This window comes from Anomaloglossus baeobatrachus, chromosome 8 (assembly GCF_048569485.1).
Source record: "Anomaloglossus baeobatrachus isolate aAnoBae1 chromosome 8, aAnoBae1.hap1, whole genome shotgun sequence".
Classification (NCBI taxonomy): Eukaryota; Metazoa; Chordata; class Amphibia; order Anura; family Aromobatidae; genus Anomaloglossus; species Anomaloglossus baeobatrachus.
The window spans coordinates 154,633,614-154,657,525 of record NC_134360.1 but is presented as its reverse complement, the minus strand read 5'-3'; the positions used below and the strand labels follow the sequence as shown (position 1 = coordinate 154,657,525).

Sequence of the window (23,912 nt, the reverse complement as noted above, 5' to 3'; positions counted from 1 at the left end):
TCCTACTGATTGGTGACTGTTATCTTCAGAAAATGTAGTTATGTTTCTCTGTGCTACAGTTATTGCTGTTCTCTAATTATGATCATCTCGTTTTTGGCAAAATGAAGGTTTATGGTGAAAAACTTTAGATCTTTTGTAAAATGCTGCTCTAGTTGCATTGTGTGCCCCCAGGCTACTCTCAGACAGAAGTGGCCACTGAGCTTAGAATGTCACAGTGTGTCATCAGCAGGATGCAACAGAGGTGCAGAGAGACTGGAAGAGTCACAGAAAGGCAGAGAAGTGGATGTCCTTTGGCCACATCCCACGGTGATGACCACTTTATTGTGAACAATGCCTTTCAGAATCGAATGATGAATGACATAACTAAAGGCACATTTAAAGGGAACCATTCACCGAGATTTTGCTATATGAAGTAAAGGCAGTGCCATACTTGCACTAGGATGCTGAATCAAAGCATTCATTTTGTTGAAAGATCGGCTGCTTGGTTGTTAAAATATCTTTAAATCAAAGTTGCAGAAATGCACTGCACTCTGAGGTGGGCATCAGGGGAGGGCCTCTGTGGGTGGGGTCCTTGGCGTATATTCTTCCTCCTGCATTTTGTATTTCACACCCATTTTTTCTTTATTTACATTTTGCAGCGCATGCGCATTGCCACTGTAACTAAGTCATCAATAAAATGGCACTGAAGTCTGCGCATGCGTGTACAGAGATCTCCAGCACCATTTTATTGAAGACACTGCAGTGAAAACTATATGCGTTAGGGGCATGTGCGCAGAAGGGAAACAAAAAAAAAAAAATCTGCACACATGCCAATGCCGCTCAGTCTTCTCCACATTGTCTTCAATATAATGGTACAGAGATAGCGGTAGACACATGCGCGGACTCAGCACCATTTTAATGAAGACAATTAAAATAGCAATGTGCATGCACCGCCAACAGCAGCAATAGTCGTGTGACACAATATTTTAAGAAAAAGGGACATGCAATACAAGACGCAGGAGGAGGAATATACACAGAGGACCCAACCCCCAAAGGCCCACCCCCGATGCACATATCAAAGTGCAGTGCATTTCTGCAACTTTTATTAAAGATATTTCAACAACCAAGCATCCAATCTTTCAACAAAAGGCACGCCTGGATTCAGCATTCTAGTGCTAGTATGGCACTGCCTTTGCTTCATATAGCAAAATCTTGGTGGTTAGTTCTCTTAAAGGGAGGTGAGAGGCCCCCAAGTGTCATGTCAGACCAATCTAAACCATTTACATCAGTGTGGTCTATGTACTAGAAAACCAGAAGGGGGACCTGACCAGACCACCAGGCACAAGTGTCATCTACAGTGGACGAGGGACCAGAAGGGCCTCTGTGCAGTTGACGGATGAAAGTCTATTCACTCTGAGCAGAAATTATGGCTGCCACCGATGTAAAAGATGTCAAGGAAAGCGCATTGCAAAAGCCACTGTTGTAACGAGATGAGCCTTTGGTGGTGTTACAGTGTGGGCAGGGGTGTCTGATCAATACAGAACAGTCCTACACTGTGTGAATGTTACAGTGACCATCCCCTACTACTTGAATAACATTAATCCAGCCATTGTGGATCTGCATAAATAACACGTCTAATTTCATCTTTCTGGACAACAATGCTCCAAGCTCATCGAGGTGGCATCATTAGGGAACGGCTGCTGGAAACTGGAGCACCTCAAATGAAGCAGCCTTCTCCAGACCTGAACCCCATAGAGAATTTATAGTATCAGCTGCGTTGCCGTGTAAAAGCTCATAACTCTATACCCCAGAACCTCAACCTGAGGGCGCCCTTCAAGAAGAGTGGGGTGCCATGTCACAGCAGCTAATAACTCAACTTGTGAACAGCAGGAGACATCGCTGTCAGCTGTAATTGATGCTCAAGGCCACATGACAAGTTATTGAGACTGACATGTTTTTGAAGGGGCGGGAAAAGTTATATGCACCACTGTTGTTGACTTATGTTAATAAATTATTGCAGATGAGGAAATCTCCATTGCTGCTTCTACCTAAATGCCCTACTGTCATGATAAAATATCACTGTACACTAACTTTTTTACATAAATGTCACAAGAAAGCTTTAACGTAATGTCCCTAACATACATTCTATATATGTTGATGTGTTAACTACTGAAATTAATTCATTTAATAAAGCCGGAGAAGTGCGTTAGAAGGAGCTTTGTACAAAAATTACCTTGACCGTCTCCTCTCAACGTGCCGCTGAACGTCTTCTGCTTCCTCAGCACTCTCTTTCTTGACCTTTCTTGGTCTGGTTTTGATTTGTTGGTCTATGTGTTTCTGCACTGGAACAGGAATCCTTGGAAACAGCGTAGAGAACCACTCCAGCTTAGTAAGGAATGAACGTAACATCTCTCCTATTGTCATTATACAGCCTCCACCAGCTTTCACATCCAGGTCCTGCATAATTAGTGGAACAAAGAGACAAAGAGGAGGAATCTTGTAAAAACAGCATCTTCCATATGCGATAGTCACAAAGCTATGCGTTCATAGTAGTTGTCTAGTCTTGGGTGCTTCCATATGTATTAGTGATGGAGTTGGGCACTATTATCAGGCTCAGTGTTCTAGATTTCTTACAAGTTATGAGCTGGGCTGCATTCCCGCGCTAACAAATATAGGTCCACGTTCTAAGATTTGGATTGTCAAGTTTACACAAGCCTATAAATCTAAGTAAAAATGAATACGACTAACATTTAAAACCGATAAACCATGAATTTCAACATGCATTCTGAGGGATTACAGAGGGTATTATAAGACAGGCTTCAATAAATCAATATATCTCCAAATTTCCCTCACGTTCATTTCATTTGAGCCCTGTGCACATTTAAAGGCGAATCTTAAGGTAAAACTTCTTGCACTCACACACATGCATGTGTTCAGTTTAATTTCGCCCCATACAATTGGTGCAGCACAAAGATCTAGAGGAAAAAAGAGCAGGTTAGCAGAAGTATATCAGATATGCCATATTGCAAACCATTTCGGGGCATAGAAAGAGTCTTCATAGCAGAAAAAGGAGAAGTCTTCTCAAAGAAGCCACTACACAGAACCATCTTAGAGACATTGTCATCTTTAAAGTAAAATGTATGCAAAATAATAAAGTCTGTAAAACTATCTCGTTGATCATTTACCTGCAGGTATAGGAATATTTTGCAGGTAATTAGTATTGCAATGGTGCCCGATCATCTTAAAGTGTGGCTTACTGGGAGAAAATAAACCTATTTCCTCCCTTGAGCTGCTGGCTTTCAGTCATGGGGTGTACACAGAGCAGCCACAGTCACTGCTCACTAAAAGCTGATCTGCAGTGCAGGTTGGGAAGTGTTTACAGCCACCAATCACAGTATAGTGAGCAGTGTAGCCATCCTGTGCACACCCCATTGACTGAGAGCCAGCAGCTCACAGGAGACAATGACTGAATTTTCTCCCTGCAGCCGCACTTTAAGCAAGATGTTCGGGCACCACTGTAATACCATTCACCTGCAGATTAGCCCTACCTACAGGTAATAGCGTTTTTTTGAGGTGACAAGTTCCCTTTAACAGTTCGCAAAACTTTGCTCTGACAGAGCAACAGACTTTATAAAGATGCAATTAAAGATAAAAAAAAAAAAATTAAAATAAAAAAATTGTGTGTGTATGTAAAAAATAAAAATTCGGACAAAATGCAGACAATGCACTACTATAAAATGTTTAAAAGTAGCTCATAATTCTAACTGCAAAAAAGCAGAAATGACCGGCCGTTTGTGAGCATCTTATAGACAGTATTGCGGCAGTGCGTGGCATCTTCTCCATCTGGATGTATCTGTCTTATCTATCCCTAATGTTTTGAATTAACTTGAATAAGGTGATTGAACATGCATCCTGCTGCATGTGGCACATACTGCGTATCTGGTGCATATTTTTTGCACCGCTTTGTTTGTAAAAATTCATAGAGCAATATAGCTTTTTTAGAAAAAAATTGAACGGCAGTTGATCAGAGGAAAATAATAAAGAAGCCCTTGGTGTCTGATGTGGTATTACTCCAAACACAGACTGGTGGGCGTGCCAGGTGTTAGACCTTTATGGATCTTAAATTGATGATCTACCCAATGGAGACATCATCAATACAATAAGACAGGAGAATTTTTTTTTTTTAAAAAAAGGAAAAATACAGTATCACTATCTAAATGCCAGAGATAGATTAACAACATACGGTGCCAACAGCCTGTTTCTGCATCAGCATGCACGATTGAAAGCTGTACAAATGAAAATTGAATTACCCTTGCTGACATACCTCTTCGTCATCCAGAAAGTCTTCATACCAGTCCCATAAGTCGGTAGGGGGCTGTGTGTACCTGGGAAATGGAAAGACAATATTCATGTAACATGAACAAGAAAAATTATGATAGAGGCTCTAAAAACAGCAGGAAAATAAGTATTTCATACACTGCCAATTGTGCAAGCTTTCCCACCTACAAAAGAATGGAGAGGTCTGTAATTGTTATAATAGATACACTACAATGCGACACACAATACCCCCAAAAATCCAGAAAATTACATTGTATGATTTTTTTTTTTTTAAAATAATTTGCATTTTATTCCATGAAATAAGTATTTGATACAATAGAAAGAAGGGAATTTTGTTTACTTACCGTAAATTCCTTTTCTTCTAGCTCCTATTGGGAGACCCAGACAATTGGGTGTATAGCTTCTGCCTCCAGAGGCCACACAAAGCATTACACTTTAAAAAGTGTAACCCCTCCCCTCTGCCTATACACTCTCCCGTGGATCACGGGCTCCTCAGTTTTGGTGCAAAAGCAGGAAGGAGAAAACTTATAAATTGGTCTAGGGTAAATTCAATCCGAAGGATGTTCGGAGAACTGAAACCATGAACCAAAAGAACAATTCAACATGAACAACATGTGTACACAAAAGAACAACCAGCCCGAAGGGTACAGGGGCGGGTGCTGGGTCTCCCAATAGGAGCTAGAAGAAAAGGAATTTACGGTAAGTAAACAAAATTCCCTTCTTTGTCGCTCCATTGGGAGACCCAGACAATTGGGACGTCCAAGAGCAGTCCCTGGGTGGGTAAAAGAATACCTCAATAAAAAGAGCCGAAGAAACGGCCCCCTCTTACAGGTGGGCAACCGCCGCCTGAAGGACTCGCCTACCTAGACTGGCGTCTGCCGAAGCATAGGTATGCACTTGATAGTGTTTCGTGAAAGTGTGCAGACTCGACCACGTAGCTGCCTGACACCTGCTGAGCCGTAGCCCGGTGCCGCAATGCCCAGGACGCACCCACGGCTCTGGTAGAATGGGCTTTCAGCCCTGAAGGAAGCAGAAGCCCAGAAGAACGGTAGGCTTCGAGAATAGGTTCCTTGATCCACCGAGCCAAGGTTGACTTGGAAGCCTGCGAGCCCTTACGCTGGCCAGCGACAAGGACAAAGAGCGCATCTGAACAACGCAGGGGCGCCGTGCGAGACACGTAGAGCCGGAGTGCTCTCACAAGATCCAAAGAGTGCAAATCCTTTTCACACTGGTGAATTGGATTAGGGCAAAATGAAGGCAAGGAGATATCCTGATTGAGATGAAAAGGGGATACCACCTTAGGGAGAAATTCCGGGACCGGACGCAGAACCACCTTATCCTGGTGAAACACCAGGAAGGGGGCTTTGCATGACAGCGCTGCTAGCTCAGACACACTCCGAAGTGATGTGACTGCCACTAGGAAGGCCACCTTCTGCGAAAGACGTGAGAGAGACATCCCGCAGCGGCTCGAAAGGTGGTTTCTGAAGAGCCGTTAGCACCCTGTTAAGATCCCAGGGTTCCAGCGGACGCTTGTAAGGTGGGACTATGTGGCAAACTCCCTGCAGGAACGTGCGGACCTGCGGAAGCCTGGCTGGACGCTTTTGAAAAAAACACGGAGAGCGCCGATACTTGGCCCTTGAGAGAGCCGAGTGACAAACCCTTGTCCATTCCGGATTGAAGGAATGAAAGAAAAGTGGGTAAGGCAAACGGCCATGGAGGAAAACAGTTATTAGCGCACCAGGATAGGAAGATTTGCCAAGACCTATAATAGATCTTGGCGGACGTAGGCTTCCTGGCCTGTCTCATGGTGGCAATGACATCCTGAGATAACCCTGAATACGCTAGGAGCCAGGACTCAATGGCCACACAGTCATGTTGAGGGCCACAGAATTCAGATGTAAAAACGGGCCTTGTGACAGCAAGTCTGGGCGGTCTGGAAGCGCCCACGGTTGACCCACCGTGAGATGCCACAGATCCGGGTACCACGACCGCCTCGGCCAGTCTGGACTCTGGAGCGACGAGAATGGCGCGACGGCAGTCCGACCTGATCTTGCGTAGCACTCTGGGCAGCATCGCCAGAGGAGGAAACACATAAGGCAGTCGAAACTGCGACCAATCCTGAACTAACGCGTCCGCCGCCAGAGCTCTGTGATCCTGAGACCATGCCATGAATGCCGGGACTTTGTTGTTGTGCCGTGACGCCATGAGATCGACGTCCGGCGTTCCCCAGCGGCGACAGATCTCTCGAAACACGTCTGGGTGCAGAGACCATTCCCCCGCGTCCATGCCCTGACGACTGAGAAAATCTGCTTCCCAGTTTTCTACGCCCGGGATGTGAACTGCGGAGATTGTGGAGGCTGTGGCCTCCACCCACTGCAGAATCCGACGGACTTCCTGGAAGGCTTGAGGACTGCGAGTGCCGCCTTGGTGGTTGATGTATGCGACGGCAGTGGCGTTGTCCGACTGGATACGGATCTGCCTGCCCTCCAGCCACCGCTGAAAAGCCAATAGGGCTAGAAAAACTGCTCTTATCTCCAGAATATTGATCTGAAGGGATGACTATCGGAGTCCACGTTCCCTGAGCCCTGTGGTATCATTTACTAAGGCGTCCCCCTCAGGTGTATCAAGGTTAAGGGCGACGTCAGGGTCAGAGCCCTGAGCTGCGATGTCCGCCTCGTCCTCCAGAGAGTCCTCAAGCTGGGATCCCGAGCAGCGAGAGGAAGTCGGGGAAGAGTCCCAGCGAGCCCGCTTAGCCGGTCTAGGACTGCGGTCCAGGCAGGAGTCCTCCGCCTGAGACCGAGGGGCCAACCTGGGAGCGCGCTGCGGCGCGGACCGAGGGGGGCCTGGAGGCGATGAGCTAACAGGGGCCGGGGCCTGTGAAAGGTCCGGTCTGGACTGCAAAGCCTCTAGCAGCTTAGAAGACCATTTGTCCATAGACTGTGCAATGGATTGAGAAAGTGGGTCAGAGTTTCTCAGCAAAAGAGGCGAACTCTGTCCCAGCAGCCTGGTCAGGGGGAGCAGGGGGGTCTACATGAGCCGAGGGGCCCACCAGTGTCCGAGGCTCCGGCTGAGCAAGCGAAACAGGGGTTCAGCAGCTGCCGCGGTTTCCGGGAAGAAGGTGCGCTCCTGCACAGTCCCCTATGGGGACACAGAGTACCTTTGAGTTGCAGGGCCCGGTCCCTGAGGTTGAAGAGGCTCCGGTCCGGCAGGTTCCCACAGGGGCTGCGGATGGAGCACGGTCCCAGTAAATGGATGACCGCTCAGGATCCCACTTCTCCCAGAGCCGCATAAGGGATGGTGAAGGAGACGGCATGTGGCTCCAGCCTCTGTACCCGCAATGGGTACTTCAACCTTAACAACACCGCCGACGTAGTGGGGTGAGAAGGGAGCATGCCGGGGGCCCCGTGGGGGCCCTCTTTTCTTCCAACCGACATAACTAATATGAGAATGCATGAGTGGATGTGTGCCTCCTTCCACACAAAGCATAAAACTGGGGAGCCCGTGATCCACGGGAGGGTGTATAGGCAGAGGGGAGGGGTTACACTTTTTAAAGTGTAATACTTTGTGTGGCCTCCGGAGGCAGAAGCTATACACCCAATTGTCTGGGTCTCCCAATGGAGCGACAAAGAAAACATAACTTAATATTTGGTACAGAAACCTTTGTTTGCAAGTACAAAGGTCAGACGTTTCCTGTAGTTCTTGACCAAGATTGACACACTGCTGCAGGGATTTTGTCTCACTCCTCCTCAAATATCTCCAGATATTTGCAGGTTTCGGGGCTGTTGCTGGCCAACATTGAGTTTCATCTTCCTCCAAATATTTTCTATTGGGTTCAGGTCTGGAGACTGGCTAGGCTACTGCAGGACCTTGAAATGCTTCTTACGGAGCAACTCCTTAGTTGCCCTGGCTGTATATTTTGGGTCATTGTCATGCTGGAAGACCCAGCTATGACCTATCTTCATTGCTCTTACTGAGGGAAGGAGGTTGTAGGCCAAAATCTTGCGATATATGACCCCATCCATCCTCCCTTCAATATGGTGCAGTCATCCTATGCCCTTTGCAGAAAAGCACCCCCAATGTATGATGTTCCCATTCCCATGCTTCACGTTTAGGACTGTGTTCTTGGGGTTGTACTCCTCCTTCCTACAAACATGGCAAGTGGAGTTGATACTAAAAAGTTCTAGTTTGGTCTCATCTGACCAAATGACCTTCTCCCATGCCTCCTGTGGATCATCGTTGAACCTCAAACACCCCTGGACATGTGCTCCCAGCTCTCTTTAGGTTATTGACAAGGTTCTCTCATTTAGTTCTGGGCTGATTCTTGACCACTCAAGAATCATCCTTATACAACAAGGTGAAATCTTGCATAGAACCCCAGACGGAGTAAGATTGACAGTCATCTTGTGTTTCTTCCATTTTCTAATAATTGCACCAACATTTGTTGCCTTCTCATCAAGCTGCTTGCCTATTGTCCCGAAGCCCATCTCTGCCTTGTGCAGGTCTACAATTTTGTCCCCGGTGTCCATAGACAGTGTCCTTTGATCTTGGCCACGGTGGAGACTGAATGTGATTTAGTGTGTGAACAGGTGTCTTTTATACAGGTAAAAAGTACAGAGTAGGAGGGTTTCTTAAAGAAAAAGATAACAGGTCTGTGAGCCAGAATTCTTGCTGCTTGGTAGGTGATCAAATACTTATTTCATGCAATAAAATGCAAATTATTTAAAAATAATACAATGTGATTTTCTGAATTTTTTCAGGTGACTGTCACTGTTGAGGTTACCTATAATAAATATTACAGACCTCTCCATTCTTTGTAGGTGGGAAAACGTGCAAAACTCAGCAGTGTATCGAATACTTATTTTCCTCACTAATAACGTACAGTGGTACCTCGCTTAACAAGTAACCCACTTAACGAGAATTTCGCTTAACAAGGAAAGCTTTCTGTAAATTTGTAACCCGCTTTACGAGAACGCTTTGCTGTACGAGCAAAATTCTCACCTCAGACACTTCCGGTTCTGTCCATCCACCGCGCTCTAACCCGCATTTGCAGTCCACACAAACACACACACATGTACGCGCAAACACACACGCACGCACGTACAGTATTATGCTCACCTTACCTTCCATTCCACCGCCGGCCTCATGGTTCTTGTAGTTCCCGGGTACATCGCGGCGAACTACAAGTACCATGAGACCGGCGAAGGAACGGAAGGTAAGATGAGCATATAACATGTGTACCTTCCGCTTCATCGCCGGCCTCCTGGGTCCTGTAGTGCGCCGCTCTGCTCCAGGCATCGGCATCCATAGCAACGAAGCAGGAACTTCCTGGTTCCTGTCACAGCTTGTGAAAGGCAGCGCGCTGGCCAATCAGAGGCAAGCGGCTCTGCCTTTGACGTCAGCGCTCTGGGAGGAAGTTCCGCCCTCGTCGTTATGGTTACCTGATACACGGCCCGCACTGGAGAACATCAAGTCCCAGGAGACCGGCGATGGAACAGAAGGTAAGGTGGGCATATAATATGTGCGTGTGCATGTGTGCATGTGTGGAATGATAGAATAGGGGACCAGGATGGGACATTTAACACATTGTGGAACGGATCGTCAGCATTGCAATGATTTCCTATGGGAAATCTTGCTCTGCTGAACGAGTAACTTGATTAACAAGCACAGTCCCAGAACGGATTGTTCTCGTTAAGCAAGGTACCACTGTATAAATAACACACACACACACACACACACACACACACACACACAGTTAGATAGATATCTATCCATCTATATATATTTAGAATCAAGCCATCCAATCTAAACAGGCAAAGAAGTCAAAGCATAGCAGCCCAAAAATTAAGTGATGTGTGATAATCAGAAGTGATACAGGGAAAAAGTATTGAACAAGCTTACTGAAATGTATTTACTACTTCGCACACAAGCCTTTGTTGGTGATAACTGCTTCAAGACATCTCCTGTATAGAGAAACTAGTCTTATGCATTGCTCAGGTGTGATTTTGGTCCATTCTTCCATGCAAACATTCGTCAAATCCTGAAAGTCCCGTGGGCTTCTTCTATGAACTCTGAGCTTTAGTTCCTGCCATAAACTTTCTATTGGATTCAGGTCAGATGATTGGCCGGGCCATTCTAGTAGCTTTCTATAAATCCAGATGAGTGTCCTTGGCTGTGTGTTTGGGATCACTGTCTTGCTAAAATGTGCACTCTTGTTTCCAGGGCTGTGGAGTCGGAGTCGTGGAGTCATAGTCGGAGCTCATTTTGGTGAAGTCGGAGTCGGTATAAAATGCACCGACTCCGAGAATATATAATAAATTGGGGACAGTAGTGCAATGCAGAATGTGCTGAATATTTTACCAAATACTATTTAGTATAATGCTTATATTTAAGTGAAAAATTTAATGTGAACATCAGACATTTAATTATTTTTATGATACAATAATCAAGATATTTGGATAGAACATAAAATATTTATTGGAATACAACTTTAGAACACAAAAAACTAATAAATTGTAAATATGTAATAATAGATTTTATATATATAATATATATATATATATATATATATATATATATATATATATATATATATATATATATATATATATATATATATATATATATATATATATATCACACACACATACACACACACACACACACACAAGATAGATATGTAATCTACTGTATATTACATAGTGTATTACATATTTACAATTTATTAGTTTGTGTTCTAAAGTTGTATTCCAATAAATATATTTTATGTTCTATCCAAATATCTTGATTATTGTATCATAAAAATAATTAAATGTCTGATGTTCACATACACATGTTCATGTACTACAATAAATTTTTCACCTAACTATAAGCAATATATGTAGGAGTCGGAGCCGGAGTCGGTGCAAGAGAAATTGAGGAGTCTGAGTCGAAGGTTTGGCTTACCGACTCCACAGCCCTGCTTGTTTCATCATCATCCTGGCAGATAAAAGCAGATTTTTATCAAGAAAATCTCGGTACATTTGCCCATTCATCCTTACTACAAGGACATGACGTTTGCCAGTGCTGTATGCTGAAAAATGGCCCCACACCATGATGTTCCCACCGCCAAATTTCACTGCTGGTAGTAATGGAGTCTTGCGTGGTGAGCATGCATACAGGCCAGGAAGGTTGAGTGCATTATTTATTGTTTGTTTTTAACAATTGTAACTGTCAATATTTCTGTAGGTCTCCACAGATAGAAGAGTTGTCCAGGAGCCAAGAACTGAATGGTTTTTACTCCTCTGTCTGAAATTTTGCGGGCACCTGTTCGTGGCCGATTTATGGAGAAATTCTTTCCACTTCTGGATTTTGGCCCCAAAAGTGCTCACAGGTACCTTCAGTATGTGAACCAGCTGATATTTTTCACTAATTGGCAGGATTGCTTTCTAATTACTGATAGTCATGCCACCAGCTGAAATCTATCAATGACTTTTTGCACCTCCTTTCAGGTGTTGAATACTTTTTCCATGTGTTATTTCTCATTATTGCACGACTTTGTAGAAATTTATAGCTTGATTTCATTACATGTATGGATTATCAACATCTAGTGAGAAAATCATGCCAATAGCACCTTAAGGAATATATTTACTTAGAACATTGGTGGCGTATTCAATACTTATTTCACCCGTTGTATCTGTATAGCTGGTATAATGCCCTTCCATGAAAGCCATGACTGGGTGACAAACATACAGGGTTATAGTACATTTAGGAAGGACAGGAAAGGCCAAAAAGGTGGTGGGGTGTGTATATTTATCAAATCTAACCTAAAACCTGTGTTGTATGATGACATTGAGGGGAACAGCAACAATGTAGAGTCCGTATGGGTAAATGTACATGGAGAGGGGAATAATGGAAAAATGCTAATTGGAATTTGCTATAAGCCTCCTAACATACCTGAACAAATAGAGGGTGAAATGCTGGAACAAATTGAAAAGGCAGCTAATAATAATAATCGGGTTCTTATTATGGGGGATTTCAACTATCCAGACATACAGTGGGACATAGAATCTTCTGGTTCTGCTAAAAGCTGTAAGTTCTTATCTACCATTCAAGACCATTTCCTCTCTCAGATGGTAGGTGAACCGACCAGGGGAGATAATTTGCTAGATCTGGTCCTGTCAAATAGACCGGATACAATTTCAGATCTACAGGTCCGGGAGCACTTGGGCACCAGCGATCATAATATGGTAAGCTTCGACATAATATTCAATAGAACATTTCAAAGGGGGAATGCTAAAACCTGGAATTTTAGGAAAGCTGATTTCAACAAATTAAGGGAAGAGCTTAAATGTGTAGATTGGGACAGAGTCATGGTAACTGGGGATACCGAACATAAATGGGGTAAGTTTAAGGATATACTACTAGAGTCCTGTAAAAAACGTATACCCTCTGGTAATAAAATGTCCAGGAATAAAAAGAAACCACTATGGATAAATAAGACTGTACAAAGTATAATAAAACAAAAACAAAGGGCGTTTAAAATCTTAAAGGCTGAGAATACAGAAATAGCATTGCAGGAGTATAAAGATATCAATAGGCAATGCAAAAAAGAAATCAAACAAGCAAAACTAGCTACTGAAACAAAAATCGCCAATGACATTAAAATAAATCCCAAAATCTTTTATAAATACATTAATGCCAAAAGGAAAACAAAGGATAGTATCGGACCCTTAAAATATAATAACAAGTTAGTTATAGAGGACAAACAAAAGACTGAGATATTAAATAGGCATTTCTCATCTGTATTCACCAAGGAACTGACACTACCAGGGATCATTCAACAAGTGAAAAATCAAAGTCCACCACCCGATATAATTAATTTAACACAAGATGAAGTACGCCTACGTCTGAGTAAATTAAACATTGACAAATCCCCAGGGCCAGATGGCATTCATCCACGAATATTGAGGGAATTGAGCTCCGTAATCGACAGACCGCTGTATCTCATCTTTTTAGACTCACTTGTAACAGGGTTGGTGCCTCAGGATTGGAGGATTGCTGATGTGGTACCGATATTTAAGAAAGGTAAGAGGGTAGATCCAGGCAACTACCGTCCAGTAAGCCTGACATCAGTAGTATGCAAAGTTCTTGAGGGCATTTTAAGGGATGACATGCAAAAATATATTGCAGAAAATAATATGATAACTGACAAACAGCATGGATTCATGAAAGATAAGTCGTGTCTAACCAACCTGTTGGGGTTCTATGAGGGGGTAAGTGCAAACCTGGATATTGGTAATGCAGCTGATGTGATTTATTTGGACTTTGCAAAGGCATTTGATACTGTACCACATAATAGCCTTATACTAAAGCTCCAGAAGCAAGGACTAGGGGACACAATATGCAACTGGGTAAGGAATTGGCTAAAAGATAGGAAACAAAGAGTAGTCATAAATGCTACATTCTCTAAATGGGCTATAGTCAGCAGTGGGGTGCCGCAGGGATCTGTGCTAGGACCAATTCTTTTTACTCTCTTTATTAATGACCTTGTGGATGGGATTGATAGTACAGTGTCAGTCTTTGCCGATGACACCAAACTATGTAGGATATTAAAAACTGACCTGGATAGTACAATATTACAAAAAGATCTGGATAAGATGTCAGAATGGGCAGATACTTGGCAAATGAGATTTAATGTTGATAAATGTAAAGTAATGCAGCTAGGACGGAGTAATCCTATAGCTGCGTATACATTAAATGGAAGTAAACTCGGGACTACAGAACAGGAGAAGGACTTGGGTATTCTCATTACAAATAAGCTGAGCAGCAGCACTCAATGTCAAGCAGCAGCTGCTAAAGCAAACAAGATTTTAGGGTGTATAAAAAGAGAGATTAGATCCCGTGATCCCAACGTATTGTTACCCCTCTATAAATCACTTGTAAGGCCACATCTGGAATACGGGATCCAGTTTTGGGCTCCACATTTTAAAAAGGACATTCAGAAGTTAGAGTCAGTTCAAAGGCGGGCAACTAGACTATTACAAGGAATGGAAGGCCTCCCATATGATGGCAGATTGAAAAAGTTAGATATGTTTAGCTTAGAAAAAAGACGTCTCAGAGGAGATCTCATTTATATGTATAAATACATGTGTGGTCAATATAAAGGACTGGCACATGACTTATTTCTTCCGAAAACAATACTAAGGACCAGGGGGCATACACTGCGAGTGGAAGAAAAGCGATTCCGACACCTAAATAGGAAAGGGTTCTTTACAGTTAGAGCGGTCAGACTGTGGAATGCCCTACCACAAGAGGTAGTAATGGCAGATACTATAACAGCTTTTAAAAAAGGGCTGGATGATTTCCTCAGTACACAAAACATTGTTGGTTATAAATGACTTGGTGACTAAATGTAGAACTGGTGGAGGAAGGTTGAACTAGATGGACCTAGGTCTTTTTTCAACCTAAGTAACTATGTAACTATGTAACCTTTTTATCTTATATTCCCAAGAGGTGAATACACTGTGGTTTTCCACTTCTGATTTGTGTTTGGTAGATCTGCTGTATATTACAGTGCCAGCAATCACACGCTTATTTTCGGAATAACTTATGTTGCCACTACCACCAAGGATTTCATCTTTCAACTTCACAAATAAAAAAAAACAAAAAAAACAATCAAACTAAGCAGTACTTATGGGAGCGTACCCTCTATGTGTCTTTGCTAGTAATTTTCAGCAGGGACAAATCCTATAGCAGAAAGTCAATACAATAGTGAAATTTGGGGTGTAAAAACACCAACTTCCCTGAATATTGTATTGGAGCAACAATTGTTTAGCATTGTGTAATAAAATTCGAATGGTCACAAAAAAACAAAACAAAAAGAAAACCACTTACCTTATATACATGAACCCAAGTGCCCTAATGTACGGGGAGTCCGTGTGTGTGATAAGACCCATTACTTGCTTTCTTGTCAGCTTCAGGGTGAACAGCTTATAGAGGAGACAGAAGGCCGTTGATACAATGCCGCCTGTACCAACACCACGCACCTACCGAGACATTAGGAGGTTGCTGTCACATTTCTCTATCCATTCCAAGTAAGCAGCAATATCACAAATGCCGGCCCTAAGGTCCGGAGCCCCATGTGAACGGCGCTGATGTACGTAAGGGTTACATGTCACTTCTTTGATCAGATAAACATTGCATATGATTCAGCACCACATGGCACATTAACCAGCCCTTGAGCAAAAATATTTCAATTTTTCCAAAATGAATAATTGCATTTCAATAAAAATAAAAGTTTTGATCAAATAAATAAAGCAAAAAACTATGTAGTAGAATAATTATTTGTTATATACCTTAGTGGAAAACACCAAGAATGGGAAGGCACGTACTTGTACTTACCCCGCCGCACATCCCGGTTTGTCCAGCGGTTTTGCGACTTCCTTTCTCCCAAGGTTCAACATGATTTACCTGGAACAGTGAATGAGGGGGAGTTACTACAATGTCTAATATGTAGCTATATATCCGCTACCATGGACTGAGAAACGCTAACAAAGTGACAAAACAGACAAAGGGAGGTCAATATCTTGGAAGAAAAAATGATTCCAAGTCCCAGACTTATAAGTAACATCAGAAATATATAACAAAGAATGAGCAGATTTAGAGCCATCATCAAGGGCCTTCTAGCCCATTCCCCAAGGGTTGTACCTGTAAGGATGTGTCTTCCCTTTCCATATACCTGAATGGGCAAATAGATGCCATGAAGGATATGGGATCTGAGCTCGGACTCCCCTCCATCTCAAAAGGAGCAGCTCCACATCCAGCACACTACAACTTTATATCCTTGCAACTGCAAAATCAGCAATTTGCCAGGCACACCAGGGGCAGAACTCAGGGCAATCAGCCGATTGTCCCACTCGTTGCATCTTGAAAGAGACAACCTTTTTAAAAGTATATGTTAGCATGTGATCCTTCAAGGGCTTGTTTCAGAAAGATCTCATAAGATACTGACTTTTACCTGTTTATATCAGGGATCTCAATCATGCGGCCCCTCAGGCTTTTTCTTGCAGCCTGCAGGCCCGTGGACCCGGTAACAATCGCAGCTGGTGCAGGAGCTGCAGCCGTCACCACTTTATTTCATATGAACGTCTTGCCACTGCTGCGCTGAGTCAAGCTGTCTCAGTGCAACTATTCCAATGGCAGCCGCTGGCCAATCAGAGGAAAGCATCTGACAGGTATGACCTCAGTTGCTTGTCTCTGATTGGCAGCCGCTGCCATTGGAATAGTTGTGCAGAGAGCTTGACTCAGTGCAGCGACGGCAAAACGTTCATCTGGATTTTAGATTAAGCGCTACAGCGGTGGCCCCTGCACCACGTCCACGTGCCTGTGGGCCGCAAGAATCAGGGAAGAGGACGCCGAGGAAACAGAGGACCAGGATGGGCAACATTACTAACGAATGGGAACAAGGATGGGGCACATTACTACAGGAGGAGGACAAGGATGGAGCTTATTACTTCAAGAGGAGGAACATTACTAAAAGATGTTGGTCAAAATTACCATATGATGCTAATTGTAAAACTATATTACTTATAAAAATAAAAAAGGGGATAATGTAAAAAAAAAGATTTTTTTTTACAATTTTATTATAATATTTATACAAAACTTATGCATGTTAAGAAAAATGTTCAAAAACGTAATCCAAAAAGTGTATAGAAAAAAAAAAAAATAAAAAAATATGGCACCAATAAAAATGTCACTTTGTCCTGAAAGTTAAAAGCAAAAGGTTTTGGTACCTTGTTAGCCAGTTGACAAATGATTGATTGCTCTCAGAGAGAAACAAAGAAGGGAATTTTGTTTACTTATCGTAAATTCCTTTTCTTCTAGCTCCTATTGGGAGACCCAGACAATTGGGTGTATAGCTTCTGCTTCCGGAGGCCACACAAAGTATTACACTTTAAAAAGTGTAACCCCTCCCCTCTGCCTATACACCCCCCCGTGCATCACGGGCTCCTCAGTTTTGGTGCAAAAGCAGGAAGGAGGAAACTTATAAATTGGTCTAAGGTAAATTCAATCCGAAGGATGTTCGGAGAACTGAAACCATGAACCAAAAGAACAATTCAACATGAACAACATGTGTACACAAAAGAACAAACAGCCCGAAGGGAACAGGGGCGGGTGCTGGGTCTCCCAATAGGAGCTAGAAGAAAAGGAATTTACGGTAAGTAAACAAAATTCCCTTCTTCTTTGTCGCTCCATTGGGAGACCCAGACAATTGGGACGTCCCAAAGCAGTCCCTGGGTGGGTAAAAGAATACCCCGATAAAAAGAGCCGACAACGGCCCCCTCTTACAGGTGGGCAACCGCCGCCTGAAGGACTCGCCTACCTAGACTGGCATCTGCCGAAGCATAGGTATGCACCTGATAGTGTTTCGTGAAAGTGTGCAGACTAGACCAGGTAGCCGCCTGACACACCTGCTGAGCCGTAGCCCGGTGCCTCAATGCCCAAGACGCCCCTACGGCTCTGGTAGAATGGGCTTTCAGCCCTGAAGGAATCGGAAGCCCAGAAGAACGGTAGGCTTCAAAAATCGGTTCCTTGATCCACCGAGCCAAGGTTGACTTGGAAGCCTGCGACCCCTTACGCTGGCCAGCGACAAGGACAAAGAGCGCATCAGAACGGCGCAGTGGCGCTGTGCGAGACACGTAGATCCGGAGTGCTCTCACTAGATCTAACAAATGCAAATCCTTTTCACATTGGTGAATTGGATGAGGGCAAAATGAAGGTAAGGAGATATCCTGATTGAGATGAAAAGGGGACACCACCTTAGGGAGAAAGTCCGGGACCGGACGCAGAACCACCTTATCCTGGTGAAAAACCAGGAAGGGGGCTTTGCATGACAGCGCTGCAAGCTCTGACACTCTTCGGAGTGATGTAACTGCCACTAGAAATGCCACCTTCTGCGAAAGACGTGATAGAGAGACATCCCGCAGCGGCTCAAAAGGTGGTTTCTGAAGAGCCCGTAGAACCCTGTTGAGATCCCAGGGTTCCAGCGGCCGCTTGTAAGGTGGGACTATGTGGCAAACTCCCTGCAGGAACGTGCGGACATGCGGAAGCTTGGCTAGACGCTTTTGAAAAAACACGGAAAGCGCCGATACTTGTCCCTTGAGAGAGCCGAGAGACAAACCCTTGTCCATTCCGGATTGAAGGAAGGAAAGAAAAGTGGGTAAGGCAAACGGCCAGGGGGTAAACCCCTTATCAGAGCACCAGGCTAAGAAGATCCTCCAAGCCCTGTGATAGATCTTGGCGGACGTTGGTTTCATGGCCTGTCTCATAGTGGCAATGACCTCTTGAGATAACCCTGAGGACGCTAGGAGCCAGGACTCAATGGCCACACAGTCAGGTTGAGGGCCGCAGAATTCAGATGGAAAAATGGCCCTTGAGACAGCAAGTCTGGTCGGTCTGGGAGCGCCCACGGTTGACCCACCGTGAGGTGCCACAGGTCCGGGTACCACGACCTCCTCGGCCCGTCTGGAGCGACGAGCAGGGTGGATAAAAATCTTGATTTTTTTAAAAAAATCAAAAAAATCAGATTTTTTTGATTTAAATCAGATTTTTTTGATTTAAATCATTTGATTTAAATCAGATTTTTTAATCAAGTTGTACACAAGCAAAACTTTGTCTTTTTGCAAATCTAATTGTTTTACACAAATAAAAATATTAAAACAGTTGATTATGAAACCTAATAATTTTTATTTGCACTATTAAACACTCAGAATTGAACTACAGAGAGTAAGTACTTTTTAACAATAGCCTATCTCTAACGTTTGAAGTAAGCAAACATCTTCAGTGAATACATCAGTCCTTTAAGCCTACTGTTTATTTAGGACTTTTAATAGGAAAACCAGTTGTCCTACTTTAGCAGTTCCTAAAGCTGGGTTCACACTAAACGACAGCGACAACGACGTCGCTGTTACGTCACCATTTTCGGTGACGTAACAGCGACCTTGTAAGTCGCTGTTATGATCGCTGCTTAGCTGTCAAACACAGCAGAAGCAGCGATCATAACGTCGCTGTGTTACATGTTCAGAGAGCAGGGAGCCGCGCTTAGCGCTGGCTCCTTGCTCTCCTAGGTACAGTACACATCGGGTTAATTAACCCGATGTGTGCTGCAGCTACATGTCACAGTGCAGAGAGCAGGGAGCCGCGCGCACTGCTTAGCGCTGGCTCCTTGCTCTCTTTGCTACAGTATACATCGGGTTAATTACCCGATGCATACTGCAGCCACATGTCACAGTGCAGGAGCCAGCGCTGGCAGCAAGAGCGGAGGCTGGTAACCAGCGTAAACATCGGGTAACCAGGGAAAGGACTTCCCTTGGTTACCCGATGTTTACGCTGGTTACAGCTTACCGCAGCTGCCAGTGCCGGCTCCTGCTCGCTTCATTTCGTCGCTCTCTCGCTGTCACACACAGCGATGTGTGTGTCACAGCGGGAGAGTGACGACGAAAAAATGAAGCTGGACATTCAGCAACGAGCGGCGACCTCACAGCAGGGGCCAGGTCGTTGCTGGATGTCACACACAGCGACAGCGACGGGACGTCGCTGCAACGTCACAGAAAATGGTGACGTAGCAGCGACGTCGTTGTCGTTGTCGCTGTGTGTGACACCAGCTTAAGCGGTTTCGGACTGTTGTGTGCACAAAACCAAATGAAGAAAACAATCTCTCTACTCCTGCGGATGAAGCCGATGCAGTCAGTAGCTGAGTAGCTAGATTTATTATCTTTGCTGAAAGAACAAGTGATTGCGACTTCCACCAGTCCAGTGGTTTTAGTTCATTAACGACGTTATCTGCAAACATGTATTTTTGAAATGGTGCAGATTCACACTTCAATTTCAGCACAGTTGCCACAATGTCATGGTTAGTATTGGCGAGCCACTCCATTGCAGAGTTGATTTCCGCCTCAGATAATTTTTTCCCTCTGTAGATGGGATGCAAGATATTGGCTAAATAGTGTTCTTCTTTTAATGCTTGGTCCTTGCGGTGCTGTATTGCAACCTTTACATTGTTTGAGAGGTTCAAGAGATCTAGAGAACCTTCTAAATCTTTCCAAACTTCTGTGGCATCAGCTATGGTTGCAGTATCTTTCTGCATTTTATCCAACGCAATCGATATTGGCTTTAACCTTTCCAAAAGGTCCTCGGCATTTCTCTTCACACCAAGATTTAATACTTTGCTTCGTATATTAGCATCAATTTTATCCCGATGTGTTTCGCAAATGGACAGTAATTTTGACCAGTTGTTAATAAACAGTTCCAAGCAGTCAGCCAAGGTATTCCATCTAACATCTTGTGGTAGAACCAACTTCAGTCCTCCCATTTCCTTGTAGGTTGCATGTGCAAAATGATTATTGCGGAAATATTTAACAATTTCTACAACATGTTCCTTGACACCCAAAATATGCAGGTCTTTTGCCAAAAGATGCAACAAATGGGCAGAACAACCGTATGTAATGACATTTGTGTCATCCTGTGCCAGTTCCGCTCGCATTTTGCCACATTGCTTGCGTTATCAGTAACTAAGCTCCTTACTTTACATCCAAACTGTTCTTGGCATTGGTGAATTGAGTTCTTAGCAATTTCAAGTAAATATTCAGCAGTATGTGAATTTCCAGATGTGTCGATTGTGTCTGTAAGGTAAGTTTCACCATCTTCTGTTGTGACACAAGTGCAAATTATGGGGTCGTTGTGGATGTTGCTCCAACCATCCAAGCTCATGTTAACAACCTTGTCTTTCAAATATTTTGTTTTTTTAATCGATTTTAATCGTGATTTATATTAAAAAAAAAACTTTTGATTTAAATCAGTGATTTAAATCATGATTAAAATCATGATTTAAATCGATCCGATTTAAATAGAAAAAAATCTTTTGATTTAAATCGTGATTTAAATCATGATTTAAATCGGCGTGATTTAAATCAATCCACCCTGGCGACGAGGATGGTGCGGCGGCAGTCGGACCTGATCTTGCGCAACACTCTGGGCAGCATTGCCAGAGGAGGAAATACATAAGGCAGTCGAAACTGCGACCAATCCTGAACTAAGGCGTCCGCCGCCAGAGCTCTGTGCCACCGATTGAACGCCTTTAGGGCTAGATACACTGCCCTTATCTCCAGAACATTGATCTGAAGGGAGGACTCTGTCGGAGTCCAGGTTCCCTGAGCCTTGTGGTGGAGAAAAACCGCTCCCCACCCTGACAGACTCGCGTCCGTCGTGACCACAGCCCAGGATGGGGGCAGGAAAGATTTTCCCTTCGACAGAGAAGTGGGAAGAAGCCACCACTGAAGAGAGGTCTTGGCTGCCAGAGAAAGAGAGACGTTCCTGTCTAGGGACGTCGACCTCCTGTCCCATTTGCGGAGAATGTCCCATTGGAGTGGACGCAGATGAAACTGCGCAAAGGGAACTGCCTCCATTGCTGCCACCATCTTCCCCAGGAAGTGCATGAGGCGCCTCAAGGGGTGTGACTGGGCCCGAAGGAGAGATTGCACCCCTGTTTGCAGCTAACGCTGTTTGTCCAGCGGTAGCTTGACTATCGCTGAGAGAGTATGAAACTCCATCCCGAGGTAAGTCAGTGATTGGGTCGGAGTCAATTTTGACTTTGGGAAATTGATGATCCACCCGAACCTCTGGAGAGTCTCCAGAGCAACGGTCAGACTGTGTTGACATGCCACCCGGGAGGGTGCCTTGACTAGGAGATCGTCTAAGTACGGGATCACCGAGTGGCCCTGAGAGTATAGGACTGCCACAACGGATACCATGACCTTGGTGAAGACCCGTGGGGCTGTCGCCAGGCCGAAAGGCAGTGCCACAAACTGAAGGTGTTCGTCCCCAATGGCGAAACGCAGGAAGCGTTGATGCTCTGGTGCGATCGACACATGGAGATAGGCATCCCTGATGTCGATTGATGCTAGGAAGTCTCCTTGGGACATCGAAGCGATGACAGAGCGGAGGGATTCCATGCGAAACCGCCTGGTTCTCACATGTCTGTTGAGCAATTTGAGGTCCAAAACGGGACGGAATGAACCGTCCTTTTTTGGCACCCCGAACAGGTTGGAGTAAAAACCGCGACCACGTTCCTGAAGGGGAACGGGGATCACAACTCCTTCTGTCTTCAGAGTGTCCACCGCCTGAAAAAGTGCAACGGTTCGCTCGGGGGGCGGAGATGTTCTGAAAAAACGAATCGGAGGACGCGAGCTGAACTCTATCCTGTAACCGTGAGACAGAATGTCTCTCACCCATCGGTCTTGGACATGTGGCCACCAGGCGTCGCAAAAGCGGGAGAGCCTGCCACCGACCGAGGATGCGGTTTGGGGAGGCCGAAAGTCATGAGGAGGCCGCCTTGGAGACGGTGCCTCCGGCGGTCTTTGGAGGACGTGACTTAGACCGCCATGCAGAAGAGTTCCTCTGGCTCTTCTGTGGCCTGTTGGACGAGGAGGATTGAGATCTGGCTGAGGGCCGAAAGGACCGAAACCTCGCTTGAATTTTTCGTTGCTGAGGTCTCTTTGGTTTGGGCTGGGGTAAGGACGAGTCCTTTCCCTTGGATTGCTTAATAATTTCATCCAATTGCTCGCCAAACAATCGGTCGCCAGAAAAAGGCAAACCGGTCAAGAACTTCTTGGCAGCAGAGTCTGCCTTCCATTCGCGTAGCCACATGGCCCTGCGGACTGCCACCGAATTGGCGGATGCTACCGCTGTACGGCTAGCCGAGTCCAGGACAGCATTCATGGCGTAGGATGAAAATACAGACGCCTGAGAAGTCAAAGACGCTACTTGCGGAGCAGAGGTACGGGTGACCGCATTAATCTCAGACAGACAAGCTGAGATAGCTTGGAGTGCCCACACTGCTGCAAAGGCCGGGGCAAAAGACGCGCCTGTGGCTTCATAGATGGATTTCATTAGGAGCTCTATCTGCCTGTCAGTGGCATCCTTGAGCGATGAACCGTCAGCCACTGATACTACGGATCTAGCCGCCAGCCTAGAGACTGGAGGATCCACCTTGGGACATTGAGCCCAACCCTTAACTACGTCAGAGGGGAAGGGGTAACGTGTGTCATTAAGGCGTTTAGTAAAGCGCTTGTCCGGAAAAGCTCTGTGCTTCTGGACAGCATCTCTGAAGTTAGAGTGATCGAAGAAAGCACTCCGAGTACGTTTGGGAAACCTAAACTGGTGTTTCTCCTGCTGTGAAGCCGACTCCTCTACAAGTGGAGTTGGAGGAGAAAGATCTAGCACCTGGTTGATGGATGCTATAAGGTCATTTACTATGGCGTCCCCTTCAGGTGTATCAAGATTGAGAGCAACGTCAGGGTCAGAGTCCTGGGCTGCGACCTCTGCCTCATCCTCCAGAGAGTCCTCAAGCTGAGACCCCGAACAGCGTGATGAAGTCGGGGAAGATTCTAAGCGAGCCCGCTTAGCCGGTCTGGGACTGCGGTCCGTGCCGGAGTCCTCCACGTAATAACTAGCGGCCACCCCAGGAGCACGCTTCGTCGCAGACCGAGAGGGGCCTGGGGGCGATCCCGCAGTGCCCGGGGCCTGTGTAAGGGCCGGTCTGGACTGCAAGGCCTCTAGTA

General features: G+C 44.9%; 1 protein-coding gene across 2 annotated transcripts in view; it reads right to left on the bottom strand.

The window, feature by feature from the left end:
- PRPF38B (pre-mRNA processing factor 38B) overlaps positions 1 to 23,912 on the bottom strand; it is a 45,456-nt gene that overhangs the window by 2,464 nt on the left and 19,080 nt on the right. For both annotated transcript variants that reach the window (XM_075322039.1, XM_075322040.1), the window contains 4 exons: positions 15,697 to 15,765; positions 15,190 to 15,341; positions 4,304 to 4,364; positions 2,213 to 2,436 (listed from right to left, as the gene is read on the bottom strand). In XM_075322039.1, coding sequence (XP_075178154.1) covers positions 2,213 to 2,436; positions 4,304 to 4,364; positions 15,190 to 15,341; positions 15,697 to 15,765 — 506 coding nt within the window. The remainder of the gene's footprint in view (positions 1 to 2,212; positions 2,437 to 4,303; positions 4,365 to 15,189; positions 15,342 to 15,696; positions 15,766 to 23,912) is intronic.